We start from the raw sequence: 26,916 nt of genomic DNA, 5'->3' as shown, positions 1-26,916 counted from the left end.
AAAGAATGCCCTTAAAAACAAAGCTAAAGTCCAAGTAGCAAGAAACAGGACATATGGTGGCCAGACTCCCATTTTCCTTGTCTAAGAAACACTGCACTTTAGAACATTTGCTGCTGCCAAAAGCCATTTCCAAATTTTACCACTGATTTTTCTCACTATACTGGGCAAACTATTTTACTATGTGCTTTACAATTAACTCAGAACACTAGCATTCTTCAAACCTCAACTTATACTGTGAGAACCTCTACAGTTCCAAGTATATATAGCCAGTCACAAACTTTTCAATCATTTGTTGGTCTTTACAAGCTACTAGGCTCCACATTTCAGTTTTTCAATCAGACAGTTGGAGCAGGACCCACTGGCTTGTGTTCTAAATGATCAAAAATGACCATGGCTCTGAGTAACTTTGAAAACCACCATACTTAATTCTCCTTACACCAGTTTATGACACCTGCTTCAATGCTATATTCACATACGGTATTAAATTCAAGTGCAGACTTCATGGTAGCTGGAATTACTGAGTAAGACCAAAGTGTGTTTAAACACAGACTTTAATGGTAACAATTCCTTTAAGCTCAATTAACTTTAGCTATTACAAGTCTTATGCAGATGTCACTATTAAGACATTTAGTGACTTGCATTGGGTTCCTCATAAAATAGGAGACAAATTCACTTAAAAGTGTAACCAACAGTCATTGAACAGTTTTGTTATGTGAACACAAAACATGACTAATTTTAGTATTACCCACCCCCCAAATCACGAACACAGCATGATCAGTGTCTTAAGAATACTTCAACTAACCCAGTAAATAAAAAGTGAGTGTTTCACTACCCCTGAGACCACTAGTTAACCGTGGTTCATACTTTTAAATGTGAGTACACCCACACAAGGAAACAATCTATAATCAGTTAAAAAAAAATCTGATTATCACATTGCAAACCTGCCCAAGAAAAAATCAAAAGGAAATTCACCATTGACAGGCCAACTGGACTCTAAAGACATGTTTAAATTTAGGAATTTATGCATTAAGAGGTATAGGACACACAAATACTCTACAACAATATTCAACCTAATACTCACTTTAGTCCTATACCCAGCACTAGTGATGCCACACACTACTGGGAAGGGTAGAGAGCAAATTCTTAGATTCTTTTAAAAACCTCATCATAGGTGACCTCAAGTCCAGTCCAGTGTCTATACATTCAGAATGTTGGTTTTCCAGGTACTCTGTTCTCTTAAACCTGGAGAAGCCTCTATGGCTTATTCCCTTAGAAGCGACATATGAAATGTTGTATAAAGCATCAAGTCAAAGATAAAGAGAACTGGACATACCCATTAATTCTGACAATGGTTTAAGGACGTCATCTCTGTAAATACCAAAGGTGGTAGATGGGAGGAATTTGAAAGCCAACTAGAGATCCACTGCTTTGTAAAAATGTTTGTCATATCTGGCTTTCACGACACAGGCCTAATAAAGCTGTTTTGAGTACAGGTCTCAGAAAGGACTTTTTAAGAGTCAAAGAATACTGTTCTTACCCTTGTGGGAACACTTGATTTGAACCCAAAAGTTTTATTAATTAGCGTGACATTAACCCTGAAGAACCCACAATTTAAGCAAAAGGTAAAATGGGTGTGTGGAAAAAAAACTGTATAGCGAAATTGGTATTTTCCAATGTAAATACTTATTACAGAATAAAGCCAGAACATCTTCAGAAGGCATGCACTTCACTTCCAGTTTAAAGAACCTTAAGTAACAAATCATGTCCAAATTACATATTTAAATGTTTATAAAAAATTAAGCTTTTACATTTATTTCTAGCTTTCCACATCTGTGTGCGGACAAGGAATAAGATTGCACGTAAATATAAGCAGTGCAAAATATGGAAGTGAACATCACATGTGCTAGAAATCAAATACAAGACTAAGAAAGCAATGGAGAAATCAAAGCTAGAAAAAGGTGTCAAACTACAGGTTCAGAACTTGGGTGAAAAATGGTAATGCCCTTATTACTACATAAGATTTAGTGGCACAGATAGCACTTGTCAAACAATCCAATAGCATTGACTTTTTTATTCATTCATGTTAAGTCACCCGAAATGATCTGTTGCATTTAAATGCTCATTAATGTAAATGGCTGAACAAATCCATCTCAATGGATAGTCAATATCCCACAGTTAAGTCACTTCAACACAGCCTCATGACAACTCCCACACCAAAACAGTACTTTATTTTGTAAATTTTGACCCATTATTACTCCCAAGTTTTATATATATATATATCTTTTTCAGCTGTTAAGTGTACAAGATGAAGAAAATTTTAGTTAGAAGGGGATGCACCTGGAAAATAAATTTCTTAAACTCCATATACACGTTTCAAAACTGCTGAGTCCCAAGTCCATTTATGAACTCTAGGGCTGCCAGAATCATGTGCAGCGTATTAAAGCTACACTATTTGAATAGCTTATTAATTCTGCATAAATCAGGTCAAGCAATGTGTCAACCTGTAACAGACTGTGCATTTTAACTGAACATGGCAATATATTCACTCTTTTGAACTTTACATCATCATTTGATGTCAAACAATGAAGCAAATCCCAACAGTATATACAAAAACAGCTTTGCATTTACAAAGGATTGTTTCCCATACTGATTAATCCAGGCAGCTAACTCATTGGTTTATGCAACTTTATTGAAGAAAAATAAATCAATTACTAGGAGAGCTATTAGTTGATCACTCATCCATTGACAACTCGCATCATTTATTCAGTGCTATATTAAACAGTATTGGAAGATAGATTAACTAATAGCTCCAAGCCTCCTAACAATTTAAATGAAAATTACAAAATGTTTTGAGACCCTATTTTGGAATACAAAGGGTGTTTGACTTCCAATTTCCATTCTCTGTAGAACAAGAACAGGTCATTCCTTTATTGACATGCATAAAATACATCACATTTTCTGTTCTGCTGATGCTATAATTCAATACCAATTCTCCAGCCACATCAGTTATGAGCATAAAGTATATCATGTAACCTCAAACCTCTAACAGTGGAAGGTTTAAACAAGAACGGATGCTGCTAGAATAATGCTGCTTCCTTTGATGTGACAGCTGAGCATCCATCTCCCTCCCCCTCAGATGGCTTCTTCAGCATGTTAGAGCAGTGAGGATTGGTTTAGTCTCATAACCAAGTTAGAGTGAAGACATTGGCCACATAATACACATGCTCCAGTTTTTAAAAAAATTTCTGAATCTTGGGCAACTGTTCTCGTGTAACTACTTTACAGTTTCTAAAAGCAGTTATTGTCCAAAGCTGGAAGAACTTAAGTCTTCTCAGATGAGCATGTGAATGAATGGAGGGAGGTAAACAAAAAATAAAATTAAAAAAGATGAGGTCTGATAGGGGAGCAGCCGGATAAGAAAATCAAAAAAGGAACAGTAATTTAAAGTTTATTCCAGCTATAATGCAGGTTATTCTGACTGTAAGGTAGCATCACATGGCATACTTCTGAGTCCATTCCCGAGATATTCTGTTGTACCTGTAAACAAACAAATAAGCTATTTAAAAAATAAAATTAAAGAATTACTAATATTATAAAGGCAAGGAAAATATTTCTATTTTACCTGTGGATTCATCTTACATCACCTGTAATGTCTATGGTTAGAATAAAAGTCAACAAGAGACAGAAATAGCAACATTGGCATTCAAAGCAATGGGGGCAATGAGAGCCATGGACGTGTTATCTTAATAAACACAAGTGGTGCCCAGATTGGGAGGCTTAACAAAGACCTCTCTCCATCATCACTAAGGTAGTATTCTAACAAGCTTTCAAGTTGGTTATACCATGCTGACACATTTTTACATTTAAAAAACCCTACTGTACAGTTTAATGATTGTCAGAATAGTATGTATATGCATAGAAAATTAGAAATTCTGGCCAATGAAGGCTAGAACTATGCAACTGAAAAATTCAATCTGAAACCTAGAGATTGAGAAGTTTGTTGGGTATTGAGAAAAAATGCCTTTGAAACCTAGGCAGAATACATTAGAAAGAATGATAAAAAAGCATTAATTTTTAAATGAAAGTTTAGTAGCAGTGATTGCTGCTAATCCTCACTGAGACCTGCTGAAAATAGGAAGTCTCTAGGAGCACACCCCATTTTTGTTAAAAAAGATCAATAGATAACTCATCCGCGACCCAGGTGACTACTGAGGAAGACCCAGTACTGACAAACACCATTCCATCCCCCCCACTTCATTATAGTGCGCTATCATACAGGCTAACTTACCCCAACCAAAAAAAGTGACAATACCTTAAGAAATGAGTACATAATAAAGAACAGGGGAAAACCTTTAGAAGAAATAATACCACTAAGTTTCATCTCAAACCAAGTAATGGACTTCAACTATTTGAAACAGCTCAACATATAAAAAACTCTCTACCAATTCAGAATTACGGCATTTAGAAAACCCTCTTCAAACAGCCAGCATTTTAAAACAAACGTGTTTTGGTTTAGCATAAAAAGAGCCACAAAATATAGCTAGCATTAATGCATGCTTGTCAGTCAGTAATGAACATTTAAGTTTGTGAGGTTTAAGTGCTTCCCTTTATATTTCTATTACTATCTTCCTGGTAAAAACCCCCGAGTAAAACCACCACATTCCATATAGTACTGACACAAAATGTTTACATTTCAACATCATGGTAACTTAATGAAGGATAAAGATACTCTTACACTTCTTCTTACTAAAGCTATATAACTGCTTTGCCATGCAAGAATCCCAAGCAGTAGTGAAGACAGAGTATAACTTTCAAAAAACAGAGATCAAGCAGTTAAGTAGTTTTCAGAAAACTGCCATATCTGTTATCTTTGGTTAGTTAATACAGTGCTTTAAAGCATGCAGCACTCAACTGCTGGCAGTACCATAAATAAGCGCACCATAGAGTACAGATCCTCTTACCCTACAACATAGCGTATTTCTCTGTCCACTCTCTTGCTAACCTATTGTACCTAATTGAATAAGCACACTTAGCATTAATTATAACATATGAAAGTTAAATGGTTAAGCTGAACATAAAGATAAATCAAATAGTTGATAAATTTAGACCAAAATTTAAAGGTTTATTTTATATATATATAAAGTATATATATATATATATGTAGTGCACTGTAGCTGTCTTCAGATTCACTAGAAGAAGGCATCAGATCCCATTACAGATGGTTGTAAGCTAGCATGGGGTTACTGGGAATTGAACGAAGGACCTCTGGAAGAGCAGCCAGTGCCCTTAACCGCTGAATCATCTCTCCAGCTCTAGACCAAAAATTTTACACTAGTCTTTTTTCTTTATGTTTGGAAAACAAACTCAGGTTTATTTCCCCAAACTGAATAATTAAGCAAGGCTTTAACACATTAGAAAACAAACATCTCAAGGGAGCTACTCACTGTCATGTATGCTATGAGCATATATTTATTTGGCAGGGTCTCACTAGGCAGCCTAGACTACCTTCAAACTTCTAATGCTGCAGCCTAAGCCATTATGCTGGTCCTTACTGCTTTTAATTATGTTTTAGTAACTAGCTTATGAGAAACAAACATAAAAAGGTACTGTCACAAATTTCAGCAGAAATAAGCTCAACTCACTAAATAAAACTGTTTATAGTCATTCATTAAACAATTGCATACTTACTTATCTCTGTCTGTTTTATAGATCCGTGCAATCTCTGGCACTAGGGGGTCGTCTGGGTTTGGATCACATAGCAGTGAACAAATGGATAAAAGAACTAAAAGGAAAAAAATCCAATTTCAGGTGTCTGGACAAGCAAATGATAAAATTTAAAAATGTACTCTAGACCTCATCATAATTTTATTATTCTATAATATCTCCACAGAGTTCTACAGAAAATAAGTTTCTATAATTAACAGTATTAGAAATGAAAGCTCTGATGGCACCAAAGTCAGTAATGATTAGGCCACATGCAAGGTGGTCGTCACACGACATCCTACTAGTTTGGTTCTTTAAAAAAAGGGGGGGGGGGCTATGTAAGAGAGGCATCAGAATTTAAGGATTTTCTTGGTACTTTCAGGAGATACAAAACTCTTAGTAGTATAATAGAGTCAAGGCTTGGCAAAAAAACCCCACCAAAACCAAGTAAGGGGGGAAAAATAGAAAAAACAAGAAAACCCAGAGGCTCATTCTTTGTTCTACCTTAGGAAAGGTTTCTCACAAAAACTACAAGAGCTGCTTTATTTCCTGGAATCAGAAGTGAAAACCACTGTCCCTAGAGACTGTGCAAATGACATCGTTAAACAGCATAAAGTCAAAGTAACTATCAAAGCTGCAAACACAGTGTCAAATTCAAATGAGGGGACTAAGTAAAATTGGAGAATATAATAACAACTCAGGTCAGTGTTTCTAAATCTGACTTGCAAGCTTTTAAATCTGTCAAAAAAATCAAGTTAATTTTAAGAACAAAACAAAATCCCCATCAATTCAGTCTGCATTTGTAAAAAATACAATTCAGAATTAAGAGTATATCATGCCAGGCATTGGTGGTACACGCCTTTAATCCCAGCACTTGGGAGGCAGAGGACTTCTGAGTTTGAGGCCAGCCTGGTCTACAGAGTGAGTTCCAGGACAGCCAGGGCTACACAGAGAAACACTGTCTCGAAAAACAAACAAACAAAAAGTACATTCCAGCAGGGAATGAGAAAAAAACAAAAAAACCCAGAAACCTGGCATTTAGATTATGAAGCATATGAAAAGAGAATTAAAAAAAAAAAAAAATCCAAAGAGGTTAAAAAATTAGTCCCAAGACTGTAAGCTCTTAAAAGAGTAATTGGAAAATGCAGCCAAATCCATGTAAAGATTCAAAAACATTTTAACAAGCATACGGAGAAATGCCTGTGTGGTGTAGTGTGGTGTGGTGCCGTGCCTGTAAACAGAACATACTTGTTTCACTCTGTATTTACCAAACTCATAAAACATTTTGGTAAAAAGCTAACAATTATTCCAAGTTTTAAAAATGTTACACTTCAGGATTGAGCCTGAAAATAATAGTTAACACAAATACCCCTAAGATTATAATTACTAGCATTAAAAACATGACTAATATAAAAACATTAATTACCCAAGCCTATAAATTACTAAAAGGCAATCTCATCCTTAAAATGTTTTGCGTACAATTGAATTTGCAGAGTAGAATGTCAAAAAAAGACTTGTCATTCAGAATCCAAAAGAGGACAGGAGGAACTTTCCATCTGGGGTATACCTGGAGATCTAGAATGTGTTAGACTTAACAGTACAAGATCAGTCTTTACGTAACAATCTTTCCCCAAATTCCCTAAGTATTCCACATTTTATTAGACACAGAATGATTATCATAGTTAAGTAATACCCAACTAAAGACAGGTTCAAAATCAGATACAGAAAATCTACACAGATGCTTATTAGAGTAGAAAGCTGTAAATGCTGTAAACCATGCCTGGCTATATTTTCCTATTCTCACCAAAAAGATGGCCCAACAGTTATAGGCACATACTATTTGTATAGAGGACAGTTTTAGTTTCCCAACTCCCACTCTTGGTGCCCCCTCACAACTGTCCTTTAACTACAGCTCCTGGTGATCTAGCATTCTCTTCTGGACTCCAAAACATCTGCATTCACGCGCACATTACCACCCACAAACAGTTTAGCACCAAAATAAGTTTATTAAAATTAATTTGGAGGCTGAAGCAATAGTTCAGTAGGTAAGAGCTCAGGCTAAACAAAAAGACCTGAGTTCAAATCCCCGCCGCCCATGAAAAGCTGTGCGTGCTTGAACCCTAGCATTGGTGGTAAAGTCAGGCAGACACTGAGAGTTACTAAGAACTTCTGGTTTAATGACAGAACCTAGCCAAGTGAAATAAAAGTATACAAGAGGAGTTTAATGACAGAACCTAGCCAAGTGAAATAAAAGTATACAAGAGGAAGATACCTCTGGCTTCTGATATATTACACTAAAAATAAACTGCCATTATGTGAAAAAAAAACTCACTAGGAAAATGCCCTACCAACATATTTTTAACTTTAGACAAAAATCCCTTTAAAATTTATTTTCCCTGATGAAGTATCAACCCAAAACACCCAAACCCACTAACTTTTTTTTCCTTTTTAAAAGATCTCAGTCTAGCCTCAGACTCACTCAGATTAACCAAGGACGATCTTGACTTCAGATCCTCCCGCCCCTATTCCCAAAAGTGCCATTGTTTAGGCATGTGCCACACCTGATTTATAGAACACTGGGGGTGGGGTGGGGGGTGAGTGGGAGAAGATTGAACAGTGAGCTTTGTGCATGCTAGGCAAGCATGTTATACTGAGATACATCCCCAATCTTGCAAGCAACTTTTTTTTTTTAAAAGATTTATTTATTTATTATATGTAAGTACACTGTAGCTGTAGTCAGACGCACCAGAAGAGGGCATCAGATCTCTGTTACAGGTGGTTGTGAGCCACCATGTGGTTGCTGGGATTTGAACTTCGGACCTTTGGAAGAGCAGTCGGGTGCTTACCCCCTGAGCCATCTCACCAGCCCGCAAGCAACTTTTAATTAAAATGTTGGCATAATAAAGTCACAGTAGCTGAAAACTATTATATTGAAATTATCATTTTACCTTTAGAAATAGTTAAAGCAGGAGACCACTGTGATCTTAGAATATCAAGACAAATGCTGCCATTACTGTTAATATTTGGATGATAAATTCTTGTTGTAAATGCAACCTAAAAAAAACAAATCACATGACACAACCTTTAGATGGCTTTTGCAAATGAAAATAAGTATACTTTAAAAAGCAAGGCTTAAAATACTAAGTCTCACCAGTGATCATAGTAATGAGAGAATATAAGGAGACAGGAAAATGTGATCAAAGCACGCATAACCATATAAGGAAATATTTATATATGGGAAATTTCAACAAAATCAATTTTAGGTAATAAAAGCTAGTTTTAAAAAGTTAACATCAGCCTCAGCACGGAAAAAGTAATTAACTTCGCTTTGAAGGTTAACTCTAGTAGTATAGCTTAACTATCAGAAGGCAGGCAATCTGTGAAAGGGAACTTAGGACCCTCAATGTAGGATACAGGCATATATTCAAATTCTATTCCCACTGCTGACACAACAAACTGAGTATAAGCTTTATACCCAAAGGAACTTGACTTTCTTACTACACTGTACTTTTAACATGACTAAAGAGGGTTAGAAAAACACCATAATTTAATACACATTATTTTCTAGTCATTCACATACCATGAATTTGAACTAATAGTTCTGAGAGAAAAAAAAAATCAAGGACTATACGCTCTGAACTCATTACTCTGCTTTAGCCTACAGAATACCAGGATTAAAGGTGTTGTTATAGATCCAGCAACTTAACCTTTAACACTATAGTCACCTAAGTGCATTAAAAGCAACTAGAACATAAGGCAAGTTGACTCTACAGCTTACTTACTAGACTCCAATACTTAGCTTAAGCATGGAAATACTTGAGCTTTGCAACTTCAAAAAGGCAAATCTTTTCTACATTACAGTGTTAAAATCTTTTGTCTAATCTTAGAAGTTAGGCATGAGTAAAGTATGTGGTATACTGCTAAACTTAGCTCTTGGAAGATGAAAGCTCTTAGATGAAAAAAGTTCCAGAATAGTCTTTAACAGGAGTTATCTACATAAATGCAGCTCATTTCTCTATGTATTACTTATTTTTATTCACCATGAATACAGGGCTTAAGCTTCAATTATTCAGAAACCTAAATTTACATGAACATTTTATTCTTCTAAAACAATCCATAAACTAACAGATTTTGGAAGGACAATAATACTTGCCTTAGGTGGTTTGAAGGGGTAGTCTGTAGGAAAATGAATTGTCAAAAAGAATACACCACCTTGATATGGGCTGTCATTCTGTAAAGAGAAAAATAGGCTTAATATGTCAAGATAATTCCTTAAAAAAAGAGATGGCTAAAATGCCATTTCCATACAAGCCTGGTAACCTGAGCTCAGTCCTTAAAACCTATGTAAAAGGTGGCAGGAGAACTGACTTCAGTGTTGTCCTATTCACATGTCATCACATGCACACACCCACACCCACACCCACAGAATGAATACCTATTTCAAATAACTAAAGCACCTTCAAGAGGCAAAACATATCTGAGTTTACTTTTCAATTGGCACCTTGAAATTCTTTCATAAAACCAAGAAAACTTTTCTTCTAAACTTAACACAATGTATCATACTCTTGAAAGTCAACAGCTAGAAAACAAAATTTCAAATTACTAGTGTCCTTTTCTCCTTTGTTCATTACAATGTGCACATAAATATTCAACCATGCTAACTAATATAAAGATTTGAAACTACTTTCTATGAGTTTTAATAAAAACTAAAATGAGAAATATACACTATTTCCATTCTATGAAATAAAGGACCAAAAGATACAGCCCATTACAGTGTCTATAGATCTATTCTCTGCTTTTAATCTGACCCCTCACATTTTACAGTTTCCACTTTCTTCTGTACTGTGTCTATTTACTTCTGAGCACATTTTCAAGCCTACTAAAATATACTTGTCTACTTGATGAGATGCATTCAAATCTCAAACTTCTATGTCAACCCCATTCTTCCTAAAACAAAAATAGAGGTCTCATACATGATTCTTTTATTTTCATTTGATTCACAGTCCTAAAGGACTCAAAGAATGTCAGATTTAGTGGCTTCTTATGCCTTCCATCTAAGGACTTTGAAGGCCGAGGCAAGAGAGTTACTATGAGTTTGAAGGCAGCTTGAGGTACAAGGTTGTAATTTCTAGGCCAGCCTTGGCAAGATGGTAAAGTGAAGTTCCATCTCCAAACACACACACCCCTACACCTTAAAATTTCTTGAACTAGCTGCTTTTTGGCCATTGCTATTTTAACTGTGATAGTATGAAATGACATAAAAATGTGAAGTTGGATCAATAACTCTTTTAAACATAGTTTTATTTCAGATTTCATTTATAGTTGATTATCCTCTGTCCATACTGACAAATACTGAAATGCCACAGACTAAAGTGGAAGTTATTATTTCCAAATCTTTTCTTGCCAACTACCTTTCAAATTAAAGAAAATTAACCACATGAGAGACAGGGAACTTATTTCTGATGACGTGAAGCATTAACGGGACTACTGTTAATATAATGCAATGACCCTCTTTCCCACATTTAAATCAGATAACCAGCACTTCTTTACCAATTCTTTGTGGTTCCAACTATCTTTAGAAATTAAAAAAACAGCATACCCCATAGTAACTTCAAGCATTTATGTGTGAATTTTGAATTGATTCAGAGGTATTTGAGTATAATTTAATAAAATTCAAGTTCCCCTTTTCTGAAAATTTAAGTAAAATTTAAAGAACAAACCCAGGAATCTCCAAACACAATCTGACCTAAGGTAGTACTCCAAAGGAAAACATTTATTATCCAGATGTAGCGGACAATCTGCAACTTGTGTGATGTTATCACTTCCCCCACTGTTTTAGTTTACAACTGCAATTTCACAAAGACATGCTTACGCAAAGCACAAGTTCTTTTTATTATTAGTTTAGTCACTACAGTGAAAAAGTATGAATGAAATGGGCACAGTACAGTATGTGACAGATACATAAGCCACTAAAAAGGAGACAGAGCTGTTGTCTCATTCCTAAGTCTGAGCATCTAGTCAGAGGGGCAAGTTTCCCCAGCATTAAATTAAAAATGTCAAATAGTCTCAGTAAACAAGTCAATGCTTTAACTCTAAAGAATATATTCAACACTGACTAAACAAAAAGGCACTTTTAAATCAAAAGACTGAAAACAAAGACCTGTGGCCTTTGTGGTTAAAGATAAACCAATACCAGCCCGCTCCTATGATTTTTAGTCTACTTTTAATTTCAACATTTCACAATTACTCGTGAAATGCTGTCAGAATCATGAGTTACTCCTACTATGTATTTTATTACATGAGTATCTCACACTCTGATATGTCAATTACCTGCCTTCCCATATTAAAGTTCCTGAAGGCTAACAGAGATTGGTTTATTCATACCTTTATCCTCATCACACAGCAGGTGCTTGCTCACTTTCATTGAGCTAGAAAATGAGTAAGGTTATTAAAACACGTAAGGTGACTCATGCTTGTTAATTCTACCTTTCAGGGTCCTCAGGTGGGAGGGGAGCTGAAAATTTGAGAACACCCTGTATTACAGCATTATAACTCTGTCTAAAACAAAACAAACCCCAAATAACCCAGTCATTTTTTTAATAATCAAGAAATCTAACTAAGATGTGAATGTTCAATCCTGAAATATGGGTAACCAGAAGGCTGAGGAAGGAATTTAAGACAAACCCAAATCTGTTGTCTCAAAAAAGGTCAATCCAGGGCGTCTGAAATGGCTCCATGAATAAGGTGGGGTTTCGGGAAAGTGCCACTAAGTCTGACACCAAGTTCAATCCCTGTGACCTACACCTAAGCAGAGAGCTGACTTTTCCAAGTGATCCCCTGATCTCTGTGCTCATGTACAATAAATAACTACACCTAAAAAGTTTTATAAAAAGTCAATTTAAGACTGGGAAGTATTTGTTGATTGAACCCATCTAACTACTTACTAGGTCAAACTCTTCCAAAAATATTTTCTTTCAGAATTATTACTACATACCTAATGACTATTTTTTCCTACTCTCTACATTTACACTATTGCCCCACCCCAAAACTTAGTAAGATACATGTGACTTAAGAGATCCTAAAATGCCCTTTAAAGTTTAAAAAAAAAAAAAAAAACTTACTCAAGATGTTTTAGATCAGTCTAATTCTCTGAAATTCTTAGATGGTTATTCATAATCCTGAATATTTATCTAGCACACAGTTTATCAACCGAAGATAGAAAGGAATTTTGGTATAATCAAGATATAAAGTTCTCCCTAAATAAATTAAAATTTTGTATAAATCTCTACATCTATAAAAAAAATTAACCAAACGAACACGATTATTGTAGATTCATATTTGGCAGTTATGATGCTTTGAGGAACAGCCCACAGTAGAATCCTTTCCTCTAGATAAGCTCAATAACTGCTCTTCACTGCCATAAAGAAGAAAGACCGAGGCAAAACAAGGGATTTTGTGGATGCAGAGATGGTACCTACCCCAGGATACAATCAGAGATACACCATTTAAGGAACATTTCATTTTCTTTACAGAGCAGTGTTAGTATGTCATCAGAAACACAGTAACTATATATTAAAGCCAAAGGGAAAAAAATTGTGATAGAGAATGCTGGATTTTCAATGAAAAGCAAAACAAAAAAAAGAATACTTACAGGTCCCATAATTGTGGCTTGCCAATGAAACACTAGAAAGCGGAGGGAGAACAAAAGAAAAACTTCATTATTCCAAAAACATACAACCTTCTGAAGTTAAGTTTTTAAAAAGAAACTAAGCTACTTACTGTCATCTCCAACTGGACCTGCAGAACATTGTGCTGGAGGGTCACGGGCCAAATCACTAAGTTCCTAAACCAAGACAGAAAACGGTAGGTTATGTAATTTAAAATTTATGAAAAGATATGCAGTTAAATATCAAACTTTTAAAATCTCATTTAAAGGGACATGAAAACCACTAATGAGGACAATATATGCCAGGGGGGAGAAAGAAACAAGCAATCTTAAATCCAGCTCTTGGAATATAGAAAGATGCTAAGCCTTATTTGTTCAGACACATGCTGAGACAATCACCTGGGCATGCATTTGTGTTTGTATGGTTAAACTTTTCTTTTTGGTTTTTCAAGACAAGGTTTCTCTGTTTAGCCCTAGCTGTCCTGGAACTCACTCTGAAGACCAGGCTGGCCTCGAACTCAGAAATCCGCCTGCCTCAGCTTCCCAAGTGCTGTGATTAAAGACATGCACTACAACTGCCAAGCTTAAACTTTAAAAACAAACAAATTTTTACCATACAAAAATGTGATCTCTGAACAAAACAGTATCAACAGGATGCTTTCAAGTTTATAAACTTATTAGGCAAGGCTAGATCAACAAGTCTTTAGATAAACTTTTCAGACCATCTTAAATGTTCCCTTGTCTGTTTTCTTCTCAAAAGTCTAATTTCATTTCCATGTCACTTAAGAGCTAAATGCTCTTAACATTTTATATTCAATTTTCCTAAATAAGGTACGCTGCTAACTCGTTCCACATTTAAAAAAAAGATTTGTTTAATTTTTTATTAATATGAGTACTCTGTAGCTGTCTTCAGACACACCAGAAGAGTGAATCAGACCCCATTACAGATGGTTGTGAACCACCATGTGGTTGCTGGGAATTGAACTCAGGCCCTCTGGAAGAGCAGAGAGCAGTCAGTGCTCTTAACCACTAAGCCATGTCTCCAGCCCCCTCGTTCCTCATTTTTTACCTATTCTTAAAACTCAAATTTGGAAGACAACTTTTCTAGGTAGAAGATACAATTTTCACAATTTCATACAAATGCATTTCCAACATATGCATTTATGTACCCAATCATTTGATGACATACAATGCATGTAACAAGTATATAATACTTTGTATAAAAAGTAGTTTATCTTAGACTTACATTTACATTTACCTCTATGGGCCAAATCAGTAAGCGTCATCTCCTTTTAATGCCCTGCCCCCAATATATTTACCATACCTAAGTATAGAAATAGTCATTAAACCAAAAAAAGGCTGAATGCAGTCATAATTAGAAAGCAGTGTGTAGTTTGCCTCACACAAGCCACGCCAAGCAATCTACCAACTACCTACATTTCCAGTCCAAATCAATTCTACCTGGTTCGGGCTCAATCTTCCAATATTAGCTAGTTGCCCTCTTTCCTTCCAAGTAGCCCAATAATATGTATAACATGTTTTACTTAATTCCTGATTGTAAAAAATACAAAAAAGGATTCACCTTGGCTGGTATCATCAACGTATCACATCAATTCATTGAACTGAACATATTAATCTTTCCTCAATAAAGTAACAAATTCAAGAAAACGCTAGTAACACCAAAGCAGTTTTTAATAATGTATTTTCCAGAAAGGGCAAAAAATGCCTATAGTGCTTGCTGATCTGATCTAATGTTTTAAATCCCTGACACCTTTCCCCATTGCCTGGAAATTCACAATACAGCAAATCTCCATTCTATTGGTTTAGGAGGCAAAGCATTATTTAAGAAGTAAGTTTTGGGCTTGAGACCATCCTGTTTCTGAAGACAATTACACACACACACACACACACACACACACACACACACACACACACACAGAGAGAGAGAGAGAGAGAGAGAGAGAAGACTGAAGCTGCCAACTAGGGAAGGAATGTGTTAAAAGCCTCCATGTAAATGATGAACTTGAAACATACCTCATACTGAAAATGTATCCTTAACAGTTTTATTTCTCACATAACCAAGCTATTATGATTACAGAACAACACACTATACAGAATGCATACATGTATGCCATTCTACTCAGTGTTCTAGAAATCCAGAGACTTTCTGTTTAGCTTAAGTACTCAATTCAGTACTAATATTCATTTTGTATATTTTAGATACGACTTATTGTATATGATATGATGTACATGAATAAAAAAACTCCTAGATTTCAAGTATGGATACTCTATACATGCCCTACTGTTAAACACTTTAAACCCAAGACCATATATAGTTTTTCATCCCCTTGCCCCCACTTGGGAGGCAGAGGCAGGTGGATTTCTGAGTTTGAGGTCACCACACCCGCTCAGAATTCTTTAACATATGATTAACTCTAAGACTAGCAAGCCTCATTTCCTAATCCTTTTCACACAAGCATTCCACCCCTTAAAGGACACAAAGTTCAATGATACAGAGGTTCAGACGTGAGCCTTATTAGTGTGAAACTTATTCTCCAACCTCTGTGAATGAAAATAACACTTGCTGTTTCTGCTGGCTGTATGGTATGCACCAACCAGGCTTGCTACAGCAATAGCCTATGGACTAAGAAATAAGAAATGTGATGTAATTAGAAATGTGATAAGGCTTATGAGTCAACACTTATGGAAGGCATGATGGTACAATAATTTTAATCTCTTTTTCATAATACTAGTAGTTCTATTATTTCTCTTTAACTGTTGAGATTTTTATGCTTATGTGAAAGAATGGCTGATATGTCAAACATATCAGCAAATACAAATAGTATAATGCCAGACTGTACTAGATGGAATGAAAACAAGGCTGCTGCTTTTTCTCTTGTAACCCTGGAGACAGAACCCACAACTGCTTCACATACCCAAGGCAAGCTCTTTAGCAGCTTACCATGAGCTATATTCTCATCCCAAACACAAAACTGACCATTCAAGAGTATGAAAAAAAAATCTCATTTTATTTCTGTGCATGTATGTGTATCTGCATGAATTGACCTTGGCTTCTACAGAAGCCAGAGGGCAACAGATTCTCTGGAATGGCAGTTATAGGCTGTTGTGAGGCATCTGATATAGGCCTGGGAATGGATTCTAGGCCTTGTGTAAGTGCTCTTAACACCAGAGTCATCTCTAGTCACCAACAATATCCTTTGAAATGAAGGAATTTCAGAAGCACTTTTAAACTGTTGTGGTATCAAAAGTATAAAAAGGCTGGAGAGATGGCTCGGTGGTTAAGAGCACCGACTGCTCTTCCGAAGGTCCTGAGTTCAAATCCCAGCGACCACATGGTGGCTCACAACCATCCGTAATGAGATCTGACGCCCTCTTCTGGTGCATCTGAAGACAGCTACAGTGTACTTAGATATATAATAATAAATAAATTCAAAAAAAATTTTAAAAAAAGCATATACTAAGCAATGCAGCATGAAACATGCTTTTCCCATCCTAATGCTGAGTACAATACAGAGTATCCCACCAAAGTCCATAAGCAATGTTGTTTATTACCTCAGTTTCAAAAGCTTACATGCAAAGTGACAAAGTTCCATTCAGACAAGGATTTGTGTTCTTTAAACTGTTTTTCAGTCTATTCGAAATCTTTAAAACTGCCACTCAACTGGTACAGAAAAATATTCAGTTTTGGAAACTTTTAGTAAACTGAAATCATTTATGTGCACATATGTTTGTACACAGGCATGCGTTTGTGAGCTACCATGTAAATGCTGTGAAACAAAAAATTCTCCTGCAAAAGCAGTGTTCTTAACCATTGAGTGTACCATCCAGCCCCACGGTGGTAACTGTTCTTATATTGTGCTTTGGAAAAGCAACAACAAAAGCCTTTCTTTCCTGTGTTACCCAGATTGGTCTCCTGTGTTTAACTAATCCTCCACCTCAGCATCCTGAAAAGTGACTACAGTTGCGACCCCAATTAAAAATTAGGTTTTAAATATAGCTTTTAAATGCCACTAAAATGACTCTAGTTGTTTTTTTTTTTTTTTTCCTTTGTAGCCCTGGCTGTCCTGGAACTCACTCTGTAGACCAGGTTGGCCTCAAACTCAGAAATCCTCCTGCATCTGCCTCCCAAGTTCTGGGATTAAAGATGTGTGCCACCAGGCCTGGCTTATTTAATATTAAGCAATAGTTGGTTGTGGTGGAAAACATGTGATCTCAGTAGTAAGGTTAAAGTAGGAATATCACTGGAAGTTGAAAGCAAGCAAGACTGCATCAAGACCTGGTTCATAAATGAATGGATCAATTCAACAATGAACTCATGTGGAAAGTAAGGATAACGCTAAAAAGATTTTTGATGTAAAAAAATAAAGCATGAAGTCAGAATTAAATAAATCTGGTTAGCATCTGGGTGAAACAGGCAGGTAGGTAGATCCCACCCAGTTGAGTTATCAGGATATGAAAATCTTAGTTGGGGAGGACACCCCAAGATTAGGATTGGTTGGCATATAACTCTGATGATAAAGTCCAAGAATGTACTCTGAAATAACTAAACATTTAAGAAAAGACTGGGTACTACCCTCAAAGTGACTAAAAAGCAGCAAGCAACAGATTTATAATGCTATTACCAATGAAGTAAACTGGACCATTAAATACTGTAAGAAGAATTGCTCAAGAATGGCCAACTAAGATTTAACTATGCTAACAAGTCAATTCAACAGACAAGAATTGTCCTGATATACACCTTTGCCATTCTGCTTCTCAAATATAGAGCCAGCTGCTTATATAGTAACTAAACAGCAAAAGATCCCTCAACCTACAATCTTAAATCCTTCATGCACTTTGCCATGAGCATATGCCATACTTTCTTTTTCCTTTCTTATATTTTTATATTTTTTATTAGGTATTTTCCTCATTTACATTTCCAATGCTATCCCAAAAGTCCCCCATAACCACCCCCCCACTCCCACTTTTTGGCCCTGGCATTCCCCTGTACTGGGGCATATAAAGTTTGCATGACCAATGGGCCTCTCTTTCCAGTGATGACTGACTAGGCCCATCTTTCCATACTACTTTCAACGTATTCAATAAGATAAAATTCACCTTACACACTTTAGCCTTTGATTAGTTTTACTGATATTGTATAGGGGAAACACACAAGGGGCTAGAGAAGTGGCCTAGTAGTTCCCAGCACTCAACACTAGGCAGCTCATAACTACACCTCTAACTCCAGATACAGGGAACCTAATGCCCTTTTCTGGCCTTGGGAGGCAAGGTGCATCTCTTTCCACATGCACTCACCCTAAAGCCTTAAAAGAAAAAAAACCTTAAAAGAAAATCATAATAGTTAAAAATGTTAATTACCTTAGACAAGTGAGTTATTTTATAGGAATATTTGACACAAGAAATGTCTCAGCCTTCATATGAACATACAGCATTTTCTAACAATTGCATATAAAGAAGATATTTTGAAGCCTACGTCTAAAAACAGAATTCAGGTGTTACTTCACACATACCAGCTATGCCAAAGGTATTTTAGTGAATCTGGTTGCAGAACGTTGGGTGTACAACCTTCAACAAAAAGGTATTTCCCTAAGAAGTCATGAATTTTGGACAGGTCTTTTCAAGTATTTAAAAAAAACTGGACTTTGCTGTTTTTAAATTAATCAACTATCTAGTATTAAGCAAATAACTTTTTAAAATGCATCAGGTTTCAAGCTGGGTATAGTGATAATGCCTTTAATTCCCAGGAATGGCAAGTGGATCTCTATAAATGAATCTCAGTTTGAGGACAGAGTGGTTCATATAGTGAGTCTCAGACAGTCAGGGATACAGAATAGAAAAACCCTATCTCAAACAAGAAAAAGTTATCAAGTCTTACAGAAAAAGCTTGCCAATCCCAGGAAAACCCAAATGTTTATTAATTATTGCCAACAATAGCAAACTCCATTACCTCTACTAAATACTCACTGTACTTAAGACTCAAGGTGGTAAAAAACAAAATTTGTATACTACCACCAAACCCTATGGCTGGTCCTGTCCCATAAAATAAGGATCTGAATTTTCAAATACTTAAATATTACCTGTGCAATACAAATGGCAAAAACCATTTAAAAGTAAGGTTGGGAGTATGTGCTTTCTTCAAATGTTATCAGTTTAGAACCTTTTAAACTACCTAACCTAGCTAAACTTATTATTTCCTATATTGTTTCCTCAATTCTAAAACAGGATTATTTTTTTTGGTTTTTCGAGACAGGGTTTCTCTGTATAGTGCTGGCTGTCCTGGAACTCACTTTGTAGACTAGGCTTGTCTCGAACTCAAAAATTCGCCTGCCTCTGCCTCCCGAGTGCTGGGATTAAAGGAGTGCACCACCACACCTGGCTAGGATTATCTTTTTTAATGTGAATTTTGAGAGGCGAAAAAGACTTGAAAGGGACAGCAGGCACACAACATATTCTAAAAGACCATTTGCAAACCACCCATTTTGAAGCCAAGCCTTGCTAAGGCTTTTTGATTCACTTCTTTATTAAACAACAAAACTGCTTCTGCTTCATATATATACCAAATAAAATAGCCCTAGCTCATGTAAATAAATCTTCAGACTATATGATAAATTTTGTTAAGCAGTCTAAAATGTCGTTTTAGATCTTTAATCTAAAATTTGAATCAAGTGTTAAAATGTTTTGAATGTAAATGACATTTGGAATAATCAGGAAATAGCTTGATCAAATGCCTGCTTCACAAGCATGAGGAGGACACGAATTACCACTCCTCACATCCAGGCATAGCGGTTAACACTAGTGCTAAGAAAAATATTTCTAAAACTTGCTGGTCAGTCCATCTAACCTAAGCAATAGGGCTGAAAACCGCATCAAGATGGAGAGAGAAGAGAGTAAATTGATGTTGACCTCTGGTCTCTTTAACAGGTAGGCATATACACATATATTTTACATATATTTTTATGTAAACACAAAAAATTCCAGTAATGGTTGGCCTAAACAAAATATCCAATAAACAACTTTTAAATTATCTTACTTATAAAGATGGTCAGAAAATTGTAAAGTTAACTATAATACATCAAGGTGCCATTTGACAAATTTTATGAATAAGGAAACTAGTTTTCTACATGTCATTTGTGAATCAGTAAGCCTTTACAACTTCAGAAGGTTCAGCCTTTTCTTAACTTTAGGCTCTTGTTATTCAAATCATTTTCCCCCTTTAAAATTCCTAAACGTCTATTTCCCAAGTTTCCATGACCAAAAGACATCTCTGCAGCAATAATCAGTAAGTTCATATACTAAAATCTGCTTTATATTCAATACAAACTTTAGGTTGAGGATTTAAATAACAAAAAGCAGCAGTATGTCTCAATTTTATCATTTGGGAGGTAAAGACGGAAGGATTATGCTCATTTTGGGATATGTGTCTCCAATTAAGTGGGTGGAAATGCTATTCTAATCCTACTTGTGTTTTATGTAGTACTCAACAATCATAATCAGATCATGCTTTTGAGATAATAGTGGCATTTGAATTCTTAGTAGGTATTGATGGGTAATTAAGCAGGCATTTATCAAACTAGTAAGAGAAAGATGGGTATTAAAGAGAAAAACCCAGGTAATGGCAGGGATTTACAAAGTATACACAGCTTAGAAATTTTCCTAGAAGATCAATCACTAATATAGTTTAATAATCAGAGATCAGTTAAGAAAAAGTTTTGATTAGGACTTTAAGAGCATCCAAGCATATCCCAAAATTAAGCAGTTCCTGGAGTTTTAAGCATTAACTGAATTTGTTGGAAATATACTAGAAGTATGCTATTAAAGGTGATAATCTTAAATCACATCTATTAGTTTGATCTACAAATATATTTTACTATAGATCAAACAAAATACATAACAGTGTTCACACCATCGATTGTGAATTCCCCTAAGTTGTTTACTGTTAAATCTTCATCACACTGTACTGAGTGCAGTCATACATCTTTCTGAAGTTATATGGACTTGCAAAAGACTATTTTTGCATGCATGTATGTCTGTGCACCACCTGTGCGCCTGGTACCTATGGAGGTCAGAGGAGGGCATTGGATCCCCGGGAAGTGAAATTAAAGATGGTTGTGAGCCACTATAGACACTGGAAACAGAACCAAAGTCAAGAACAGATTGCCACCTCTCCAGTACCAACTCATATGATCTTAAATGAAAGCTAATTGAGACAATAATGTATTTCACACACAGAACATTGAAGTGTGTTCCTGGCCAATTATTATATAGACTAACGAAACCAGAAACATTTGTCTGGCAGATATTAGTAATTGCTAAAGGCCCTACCACCTCTTAGGAGCACAAAATAACCTATCAGTAAGAAGAAACTCTATTACCTATTTGGAAAGAATTATCTTTTCCTCAACTGCTTCTTTTGAAACTTGGCAATCGCATGGTTTAACAGGGAGAGCTAAGCGCATTTCCTCCTGGCAAGCTATTTATTTTTCTGAGAGACCCACTAAGAAGCCAAGAAGGCCACTCTACCCTTTTCCAATCCAGAAAAGATCCTAAAAGCTCTCCATGGTCTAATTCACCTCATTAGGTTAAAACCTCACAAAAGTATTTAGTACTGCAACTAACACCACATATCTGAACTATATTTTTTGTACGCTTAACTTGTAAGCAGCACAGCAAAACTTTGTATATACTAAACAAAACTCTGAAAAGAGCAACAGATATAATAATTATATTCTTAAAGGTTATTTTTATTTTGTTTTTTGTGCATGAGTGTTTGCCCAAGGAGACCAGAAGAGTAAGTTAGATGCCCTGGAACGGAGCTATAGTTGTGAACTGCCACGTGGGTGCTGGAACTGAATAATCCTGTCTTCTATAAAGAGCAGCAAGTGCTCCCGACTGCTCAGCTATCTCTCAAACCCTCAAATTTTTGTTCAAAAGAATTTTTTCTGAGGTATTTCTGAGAGAAAGCTCATAGAATTTAAAAGGATCCTTACCCTAACCATTATGGGACAGGATCTCTTGACAGTTCATTGTTGAAAATAGGAAATGGCTGACAGCAAGACTTATACTTACATACAATAGTCTGATTTTTTCCCCCCTTTTTATCTGATTTTTGCACCTTTATTATCTCAGTATCTTAGATGTGATTGATGGGCTGTGCTGTCAATAAGATAACCAACCTAAAACTATAATAACAGCTGACCAAATTCTTAAAAACACTAAAAAACCCAAAGGAAAAATACTGGAAAAACAATATGATCGGTACATTCAGAGCACTTTATAAATAGAAATATAAGATTTGTGAATGAAGCTGTACAATTATATCAGGTAAGCCTCAATAAAGATTCCATGTCTCTATCATAGTTTATCTCAGACCTACGATTTTCAATGACAAACATTACTTATGTGTCATATCAACATAGCCAAAAGGAAAGCACTTATTAAAGGGAAGAATCTATTAGAAACCCTGTCATTAAGACCTAACTCCATAAACCTATTCAACTTTGTACAGTTCTACTACAACCCAAAAGGCCTATCAAATTTTAAATTTTAATTCAATTAATTCATTACAAAGCCAAATTCATGGATTAAATCCTATATAGAGTGTATCACTACTGACCCAGCTCTTCCTAGTATCAGTTGTTCCAATCTGACACCACCTTGTATTTCAGCATATCAGGATAAAAGATAACAAATTTTCTATCAGAAACTGTAATATTTTTCAAAGTTAATTTCCTGTTTTTTACTTAGTTCAGTTTTCCAGAAGTAAACCTGACTTGACTTACAACAGAATCAAGACAGCCCTTGCTGTAATACCCAGTCTGAGTAACACTACTTAAAGACAGGAGGCAGGAATAAAAAAAACCTCTAAAAATGTTGAGATTTAAAAAAACCACCCTCAGCTGGTCATTACAACTGCATTACAAACTGAATTTCTTTTATCAATTCTTATAAAGAATTGATAGTTTAGTTACTTACATATTTATTGATATCATGTACCTATTTGTTGGTATCTATTATATCTATGTCTACTGGTATTTACTTATATCCCAGAAATTGATTTCTGAGAAAAGTCTCAGAAATGTGTGGTTGCTTGCAATAAATTTCAGAAGGTACTTGGCAAAAGATTCTGATCTGAACAAACTCTACAGAATTGTAGACAAAGATTCAAAAGGGATTATCATTTAGTTGGCACAGTCTAGACAGGGGGATGAAGTTTGAGCAAGCCCAGAAAGTGACTCCACTGCAAGAAGCCAAAACACAAACCACAACTCACACCCCCTTTAAACCCAGTTTGTTTGTAATCTTTCCAGAGGAAACCTGAGTTTCTTTTATTGTATGGATTAAAAGGTAGGTTCTGTGCACTATGCTGCCTTACATCACAGACAAGGCATTAGCTTCCTGTTTAGTTCTAATTATAGGTGAGACAAGTATGTTTATTAGACAAGGTTCTAAGAATGGCCTGAGTGAATAATACTACAGTTTTCTTTCTTTAGATCACCCTTGAAGGTAAGTCACTTAAGATTATTCAAAACTAGGCCTAGTGACATGCAAATTTAGCTCTACTAAAGTTTTACCCCAGAAAAATCTTTTTGTAAGCAGTTTTGAATAGACCAAGAAGAAAGCTTTAATCCATGGAATCAAGTCAGGCATTTAGTAGATATGAAAAACAAAAACTTAGCTGTCTACTGGTAGTTAATATCCATTTGTTAAGATTAATGTGAATAAGCATTTCCATCCTGAAACATCTAAACAAGAAATACTAAGTCACAACTGAGAGAAATCAAAACACTTTAGGACAAATGTAGCTATGAAGTTATCTGAAAGGTCCCTAGATAATAAACTCACATGTCTAAACAAGGTATAAAATATAAACTTTCCCCCTTCTTTACCCTACATTAACAAGCTTGAGGACATTTTGTTTTGTGTTGCAGACAATACATTCCCAAAGTGACCTCCAATTTATACTGCCATACCTAAGTGTATGTGTCTCCACTAGTTGCCTGAGGAGTTTTAAAATTAGAATTTAAGGCAGACTTGGCTGGACACTTAAGAGATTAAATGCACTCATTAACACTAGTGAAATTTTAACTAAGATCATAAGAAGCTCACAAAACTATTCAGATACAGGGTAACAGAATTTTGATAAACCTTTGAAAATAAGTTGTACAAAGCAATAAACATACTGTGTTTGATGTATTTTTCCAACCAAAGCAGAGATTCTTGATTTCTTAAATGCAATTATAACCCCAGTGAAATACCGATTAAGTTAACCCCAAAGAGGTTTCTTTTTCTTTTGGTTTTTGAGACAGTGCTTCTTCTGTTGTTTTGGAACTCACTCTGTGGACCAGGCTAGCCTTGAATTTACAGAGATACACATGCCTCTGTCACCCTGGGATTAAAGGTGTGCACCACTGCCCAGCTCCATCAGAAGTTTCTAAGTGCAAGTTCAGAATTCTCTAATGAACAATTCCATGATTATATGTTTCTAGAGATGAAGACCAAACATTGTTGTAATCCTTAAAAATCTAGAATCTTCTGAAATAAAAAATGTAGTAATGCCAAAAACTTATCTAAGCAATAGCTCTTATATTCAGCAATAGAGGAAATTTTTATTAAAAACCACAAAGCAGCTGGATTTGGTGGCATCCTGTAATCCCAGATGGGAGACAGAGGAAGGGCTGCTCTAAATCCAAGGCCAATGCTTTGACAATGTAGTCAAAATTCATCTCAGAAAACAAAGTGCAAAAATAAATTAAACCAATAGATAAATATAGGCCGGGACAGGAGTTCCAGGCAAGCCTTTATGTGACACACTGCCTCAAAATGCAATCTGGTAATTTTTCTTTTCTCTTTTAGAAAGCTATGGCTGACGAGATGGCTCATGGCTTGTTAAGATACTTGCCCAGATGAAATGACATCTGAGCTCAATCTCCAGAAGCCATGGTAAAGGTAGGGATCTGACTACACAGATGTCCTCTGAACCCCACATCCATGCAAAGTGCTCCCTGAAACTAATAGCACACCCCTCACGAATCCAATAAAGAAAAAATTCTTTGAGAATTGATTTGGACTTTAACAGACACCCAAACCTAGGAAGTAACAAGTAAAATTTGACAATATAGTTAAATTTATACAAGTAGTTTTCACCAGTGCTATGCAGGGTATTCAACTTAACCTTTATCTGCATAACAAACACTGGGTAAGCATGATGAAAGATAAGGATAGTGTGTCACAACTGCTTTTATCAAACTCAACATTGGGATCACTGATCGTCAGCAGCCCTCACTCACCTAAGTATTCTTTACAGTATAAATAAACCTTGGGAACCAAATAAAACAAAAACAAAATCAGGACCACAGGAAAAGCCTGTTAGCCTATAAAACTTAAAATACTATTTTGTTTACTTTAAAAGAATCCCAGCATTTAACCAACACAGCAGTTTCTAGTCCTTAAGGAAACTACACAAGACTACATTTCATTCATCTTCATTTATAAATTAGTTGAAACATAAAAAAAAAAAAAATCAGCCTCATATTTATATGAGGTAGAAGACAGTATATTTCACAAAACATCCACATTCATCTAGTAGGAATTTTAATGGTCCAAAATTCAGGTTTTTCTTTCTGGAGATCATCTTATTAGAAATCTATCACTAATAGTGTGATTGAACAAGTCAAGAGTCAACTTGTGTCTGTTACTTCAGGGAATATCTCATATGGCTGTCTTGAGGCCTATTACACATGAGAACCTATGCTAGGTCTTAACTATCACAAAAATCCTAAGAATAGTATAAAAGTGCAGTTGTCATCAGAACAACTTGGAATTAGATAGAAGGCCTGGGTCTTAATCCCAACTCGGTTACATCAATACCTGGGCGGGGTGTTTTTTATTTATTTATTTTTTGCAGTCAATTTCCTTTATAGTGAAGATGTCAACTGTACCTATGTTTTTACATAAGAAAAACTACTTAAAGAGTTATGAAACATTACAAATACTTAACATAAATTTTTGTTTGATTGTTTCATGCTTGATCTCCAAAGTTCTCAAAATATGTAACAGTCATTTTGCTTTGTAGCAGAAAATTTCTTAATGCTTCAAAAACACAGGTTTGGAATTCAGTTTCTAAAATACCCATTTAATAACAGCACCATACTACAATTTGGTCCAAATAACAAATGCAGCAAAAGAATACATGTATGGTTATTTGGGCAGCTAAAAAATAGTCAAGCAAATACACAAAAGAAAAAAACCCGTATCTATCTATATAGAAGATAATAAGTTTCAACTTACACCAGTTTATCACTAAAGCTCACAGTTTTATATGTAAGCACTTTAAGAAATACTAAATGGCTTGTTAATTTAATACTTGTTTAGGGGGAACCCAAAGAATAAATTCTAAACAGATAATACAAAAAAAACCTCATGACAGTGTCTAACTGGCCCCTTATTTTTAGAGAAGTAGCCTTTCAAAAATTATGCCAGCATTTGGGTGCTTTTTTTTGTTTTTTAAGCAGCCTCATGATTCTGAC

General features: G+C 35.5%; 1 protein-coding gene across 6 annotated transcripts in view; it reads right to left on the bottom strand.

Annotated features, from left to right (window-relative positions):
• Nucleotides 1-517: 517 nt before the first annotated feature.
• Ube2d3 (ubiquitin-conjugating enzyme E2D 3) overlaps nucleotides 518-26,916 on the bottom strand; it is a 29,983-nt gene continuing 3,584 nt past the window's right edge. For 5 of the 6 annotated variants that reach the window (NM_001356594.1, NM_001356595.1, NM_001356596.1 and 2 more), the window contains 6 exons: nucleotides 13,483-13,546; nucleotides 13,355-13,386; nucleotides 9,857-9,934; nucleotides 8,652-8,757; nucleotides 5,689-5,782; nucleotides 518-3,537 (listed from right to left, as the gene is read on the bottom strand). In NM_001356594.1, the coding sequence (NP_001343523.1) occupies nucleotides 3,492-3,537; nucleotides 5,689-5,782; nucleotides 8,652-8,757; nucleotides 9,857-9,934; nucleotides 13,355-13,386; nucleotides 13,483-13,546 (420 nt within the window). In that variant the 3' untranslated portion in view covers nucleotides 518-3,491. Of the gene's footprint in view, nucleotides 3,538-5,688; nucleotides 5,783-8,651; nucleotides 8,758-9,856; nucleotides 9,935-12,087; nucleotides 12,132-13,354; nucleotides 13,387-13,482; nucleotides 13,547-26,916 lie in introns of all 6 variants that reach the window. The other variant, NM_001356598.1, reaches the window with a different exon arrangement.

Source organism: Mus musculus, chromosome 3 (assembly GCF_000001635.26).
Source record: "Mus musculus strain C57BL/6J chromosome 3, GRCm38.p6 C57BL/6J".
NCBI classification, from domain to species: domain Eukaryota; kingdom Metazoa; phylum Chordata; class Mammalia; order Rodentia; family Muridae; genus Mus; species Mus musculus.
This window is presented reverse-complemented; position numbering and strand designations above follow the sequence as displayed.